We start from the raw sequence: 6,000 nt of genomic DNA, 5'->3' as shown, positions 1-6,000 counted from the left end.
GGGTCGTACATGCGGCGCAGGCAACATAATAAGCCTGTGTTTTGGCACCCCTGCCTTTCGTGGGCGCCATGCTATTATCTTCCCTGAGCAACACAATAGGGTATATAGCCAGAAATCAACTGTGCACCATACAGTGTAAAATAAACATATAATGTTACACTACTGCACAATGGGGCTAGCACCACAGGTGCTGCTTACCACCCGCTTAAAGCGGTTGTGAGGCCACCAGAGTCCCTGCCTGGGTCTCCCAGATTTTGTCCCCCTCTGCAGCGTCCGAGGAGCTGACAGGAATGCGTCCTGAGGAGAGGAGGGAGCCGTGGGCGTGACCCAGAAAGAGCGGGAACTGGTGCCTGCACTGTGTACAGTGAGGGGGGTGGAGTATGCAAAGCATGCTCCAGCCCTCAGTGCTGCTCGTTCTGTGCAGCGTCCCGAACTTCCCCTGCCTGTCAGGGCTGTGGGCGGGAGGAAAGGAAACTAGGCCGCAAAAAGCCGGGGACTCTAGTAATAAACGCGGCCGCTGTAAAAGCGCGGCCGGCGTGGAAGTCCCCGGCGCACTACAAGTCTCAGCCGCGCCGCAGTGTTTCCATGGCAGCGGCGGTCAGTGCGGCAGTCCCTATACATAAACACACTCAGCAACGCTGAGTGTGTAATGGCACATATTAACCCGGTCAGCGCCGCGGTCCCCGGTGCACTAGCACACCCAGCAAAGCTGGAGTGTTGCTGTGCGCGGTCCCCACGGGGACACAGAGTACCTCCAAGTAGCAGGGCCATGTCCCTGAACGATACCCGGCTCCTATCCAGCAGGCTCCACAGGAGTTGTGGATGAAGCACGGTCTCAGTGCCTGGAGACCGATAGGATCCCACTTCCACCAGAGCCCTGAGGGGGATGGGGAAGGAAAACAGCATGTGGGCTCCAGCCTCCGTACCCGCAATGGATACCTCAACCTTACAACACCGCCGACAAGAGTGGGGTGAGAAGGGAGCATGCTGGGGGCCCTATATGGGCCCACTTTTCTTCCATCCGACATGGTCAGCAGCTGCTGCTGACTAATCTGTGGAGCTGTGCGTGCGTGTCTGACCTCCTTCGCACAAAGCAAAAAACTGAGGAGCCCGTGGGAGCACGGGGGGTGTATAGGCAGAAGGGGAGGGGCTTAACACTTTTGAGTGTAATACTTTGTGCGGCCTCCAGAGGCATAGCCTATACACCCCAATTGTCTGGGTCTCCCAATAGAGCGACAAAGAAAAAGGATAAAGTCCGACTACTGGAACACTCCTCAGCTCCTTCCACCAAGGGGGCCAGTATACAATGGGTTTGTATCTTCAGCAAGAGCTGCTGGGAAAGCCCCACCACTGCACTAATATTACACAAGGAAAGGTAAGACAAACAGGGGATAACGGCAACAACAAAGTAGAACGTTTGACTACTGGAAGACTACTTTACAGGACCTTCTACCAAGGCGGCCAGAATACAATGGATTTCTATCTTCAGCGAGGATTGCTGGGAAATACCTCTACTTATAACTGAAGGGGCTACAAAGTAGCTGAAATTCAGCTAGGAACTGCTGGACAACAAAAGTGACATTAACCCATGATGCACTGAAAGAAATTAAACCACGATTAAATGTAGAGTCCCAGATGGAAATGAGGGATCCCACCCCTAAATCCATCACTAGTCTCCAAAAATAGAGACAGCCATGACAGTCCCACCATACCTTATCCAGGGCTGTATCGGAGATTGAGGGGGGTCCGACTCCCGGCACAGTGTTGATTGTTCAGGCATAGCACCATACGTTCAGTTGAGGCTGTGCCCGCAGTCTTGTAAAACAGCACCATGCCCATCCATGGGTCATGTCGGGTATTGCAGCTCAGTATGGCTGAGCAGCAGTACCGCTAACAACCCGTTTATGAAGGTGGCGCTGTTTCAATGTCCTCTAACCACGCAGCTGCTCCAATAAACCAGAACAAACCTTGTTTCTTGAATAATGTCACATTTTAATGTAAACATCAAATAATGTACCAAAATATGTACGGGAGAAAAGAAAAGAAAAGAAAAAAAGAAAAAGAAAAAGGAAAAAACTGGAAGCGGAACAAGTTATATTTTTCTTTTTTTTTTTCATTTTTTTTTAATTTCTTTTTTTATAGTTGATTTTTTTTTCCCAGTATCACTGAAGGTGGAGGGTGGTGGGGGAGGGGGGCAGGAAAGATTAAAGCCGGATTACAAACATTTATGCATGCACAGAGAAAAGAAATCCACACGGCTGCCGTCTCCTGGAAAATCGGTATTAAATCTACTGAGCACCCAAAAATCAGAGTCATGATGTGGATACGAAAAAAAAAAAAAAAAAAAAATTCTATCAAATCATTGCAACCAATGAGCTACAAGTGTGACGCTGCCGGACAGAAAACGGATCTCGCCTCCATTTCGGATTATTTATACATTTTTTATTTATATAATTTTTCTTTTTTTTTTTTTCATTTTTTTTTGCTTGTTTTTGCACAATTAAAATGAAAGTCGCCGCATCGTCCGCCTGTGAGTCGCCTCGTAGAGGTAACAAACCCAAAAGCTAAGTGTATAGAAAAAAAAAAATAAAAATGCAAAAAAAATAAAATATGTTATACTCTGCATCCAATTATGTGAAGAGAAAAAAACATGCTACAAAAAAAAAAAAAAAAAAAAGGAAATGGGTTTCTTAGGCCTTGTTTTATCATTTTTAATTTATTTTGCTCTCCCCCCGATTGAAACAATTCGCCGTAGAAAAATGTCACCGCAGATTTCCAGAAAGGTCGGTACCAAAAAAATAAAAAGCTTCCGCCAAGGTATAAATAGCATTAAAAGCGCCCGATAGTCATCACTCGCCCTCGATATTAATTATATCGGCACATGAGGCCATCACCTCTCTATCTGGAGTGATAACCTGTGTTGTATTAATTTGAGTTTTTTCCCAAAAAATCCATTATATACATTTGTAATTTGTTTAAAAAGTCCCCACCCCCGCGCCAAAAAAATAACAAAAACACTAGACCTAAAAAAATAAAACCTAAGAAAAAAAGAAAAACTAGACCTAAAAAAGAAAATCGATCTAAAAAAGTAATAAAATTAAAGCTTAAAATAAAAAAAAGACCCCAAAAAGTTTAATAAACAAACAAAAATGAAAAAATAAAATAAAAAAGTAGACCAAAAAGACCCCCAAAAAACAGACCTAAAAGTAAAAAAAAAAAACAAAAAACAAAAATGAAACTAGACCTAAAACAAAAAAGAAAATAGAAAATCAAACCTAAAACTAGACCGAAAAAATATATAAAACCCCAAAAAACCCTAAGTAAAAATAACCCGAGAAAATGAAACTAGATTTAAAACAAAATAAAAAAAAAAAAGTAAAAAAAGTAGACCTAAAAAAGGTAATAAAAAAATAAAACGACCTAAAAAAGTTAATTTAAAAAAAATAAAACCAGACCTAAGAAAAATAAAAGACCTAAATGAAACTAGATAGAAAAAATAAAAACCTGAAGAAAAAAAAAATAAATAAATAAAACTAGACCTAAAGAAAGAAAATAAATAAAATTTCAAACTAGACCTTAAAAAAATAAAAGTCTGCATCACGGCACACAAGAAAAAAAAAAGGTAAAAAAATGAAAATATAGTAATGAGGGAATAGAAAAAAAAAAAAAAAGAAAAATGCAGTAAGATTTTACAATAACCGGCAATTTCTGGTACAGAAACCCCGTATTGGATGTCAGCGTCCATTGAATAAATGTAAAGACTACTTACATTATTTTATTTTTTTTAAATACAACTTTGACAAAATTTTAATATTTTTTTCTTAAATTTTTTTACATTTTTTTTAAATGTTTTTTTTCCTTTATTTTTTTTCTTAAAGATATAATCATTGAAGCGGCTAAATGTAATGCGACATTTATGACACATTGAAAAAAAAAATTTATACGTAAAAACGGCCCCACAGTAAAAGGAAAGAAAATAAATTTTTTTTTTTTTTGTTGAGGGGGTGGGGAGGGTAAGGGTCCTTTATTGACCGTTGCAGATCTGTTACAGATGTATATTTATGTAATACACATTCACGCAGATTTTTTTGTTTGCGTCACTTTGTGTCCGCGTCAATTTTTTGTTTTTTTTTTTCATTTTTTTATATTTTTAAAATTGGATTTAAAAAAAAAAAAAAAAAATCTTTTTTATAGTTTTAAAATCATTAAAAAAAATTGAATAATATTGAAACTTTTCTGGCAGCAGAGATTGAGCCGTTAATTCTGTGTGCATAATAGCTGCAGACACAGACTAGGACGCATTTGTTTTTTTTTTGTGTTTTTTCGTTTTTTTTATGCACACCCATACAAGGAAAAAAAAAAAAGTTAGAATAAAAAATTAAAAGTTAAAATGACAGTGAGGCTATAGTTTAGTTTACTCCAAAGCTAAAACAGCGTCTATCTACAAAACAAAGGTATAAAAACGAATAAAAGCAAAAACACAAAAAAAAAGGATAAAAATGAAGAAAAACTAAAAAAAAAAAAAAAAAAAAAAAAAAGTTTGGGGGTAGGGTTCTACTTAAAATAGGAATAGAAGCCGTTGTTACCTGATGAGCCCCCTAAACTAAGTTCCTGAAATAAAGACAGGGGGTCGCTATTCTTTTTTGCCTGTTCGGGCGGGGGCTTGGGCTTTGGGGGGGCTCGCAGGGCACTAGCGTAGGACATGGTGGGCTTGTTGGCGGCATTGGGTGGGGCACCGCCGCTGCCTCCGTTGGGTTCTACAATCTGCTTGTTGGGCATGAGCGGGGGGAACTGGCCCAGGTGCTGCAGGACGTTGTAGTTGAAGGAGTTGGACATCTGCAGGTTCTCCGCCTTCAGGTGCTCGTCTGGAGGCTTCGCCATTTTCTGTGGAGCAACTGGAGAAACAAAACGAAGGGTTAATAATAATAATCTTTATTTATATAGCGCCAACATATTCCGCAGCGCTGTACAATTCAGGAGGATCATATACAAACAAGTAACAGTTATAGAAAATACAATATTTAGAGGGAAAAAAAAAGACAACCCTGCCCGTGAGAGCTTACACTCTACAATGGGGGGGGGCAAGGTACAAGTGCTCATTAACAATGACAATCCAGCCATCTCACGGAAGAAGGGAATTTTGTTACTTACCGTAAATTCCTTTTCTTCTAGCTCCTATTGGGAGACCCAGACGATTGGGTGTATAGCACTGCCTCCGGAGGCCACACAAAGCATTACACTAAAAAGTGTAAGGCCCCTCCCCTTCTGGCTATACACCCCCAGTGGGATCACTGGCTCACCAGTTTTAGTGCTAAAGCAAGAAGGAGGAAAGCCAATAACTGGTTTAAACAAATTCACTCCGAAGTAACCTCGGAGAACTGAAAACCATTCAACATGAACAACATGTGTACCCGAAAAACAACCAAAAATCCCGAAGGACAACAGGGCGGGTGCTGGGTCTCCCAATAGGAGCTAGAAGAAAAGGAATTTACGGTAAGTAACAAAATTCCCTTCTTCTTCGGCGCTCCATTGGGAGACCCAGACGATTGGGACGTCCAAAAGCTGTCCCTGGGTGGGTAAAGAAATACCTCATGTTAGAGCTGCAAAGACAGCCCTCCCCTACGGGGAGGCAACTGCCGCCTGCAGGACTCTTCTACCTAGGCTGGCGTCCGCCGAAGCATAGGTATGCACCTGATAATGTTTGGTGAAAGTGTGCAGACTCGACCAGGTAGCTGCCTGGCACACCTGTTGAGCCGTAGCCTGGTGTCGCAATGCCCAGGACGCACCCACGGCTCTGGTAGAATGGGCCTTCAGCCCTGATGGAACCGGAAGCCCAGCAGAACGGTAGGCCTCAAGAATTGGTTCTTTGATCCATCGAGCCAGGGTGGCCTTAGAAGCCTGCGACCCCTTGCGCTTACCAGCGACAAGGACAAAGAGTGCATCCGAACGGCGCAGGGGCGCCGTGCGGGAAATGTAGATTCTGAGTGCTCGCACCAGATC

General features: G+C 42.0%; 1 protein-coding gene across 1 annotated transcript in view; it reads right to left on the bottom strand.

Annotated features, from left to right (window-relative positions):
* Positions 1-3,861: 3,861 nt before the first annotated feature.
* Positions 3,862-6,000, bottom strand: part of HELZ (helicase with zinc finger) — a 172,259-nt gene continuing 170,120 nt past the window's right edge. The window contains exon 31 of the mRNA XM_075351503.1: positions 3,862-4,895. Within this exon, the coding sequence (XP_075207618.1) occupies positions 4,555-4,895 (341 nt within the window). The 3' untranslated portion in view covers positions 3,862-4,554. The remainder of the gene's footprint in view (positions 4,896-6,000) is intronic.

This window comes from Anomaloglossus baeobatrachus, chromosome 5 (genome assembly GCF_048569485.1).
Source record: "Anomaloglossus baeobatrachus isolate aAnoBae1 chromosome 5, aAnoBae1.hap1, whole genome shotgun sequence".
Lineage (NCBI taxonomy): Eukaryota > Metazoa > Chordata > Amphibia > Anura > Aromobatidae > Anomaloglossus > Anomaloglossus baeobatrachus.
This window is presented reverse-complemented; position numbering and strand designations above follow the sequence as displayed.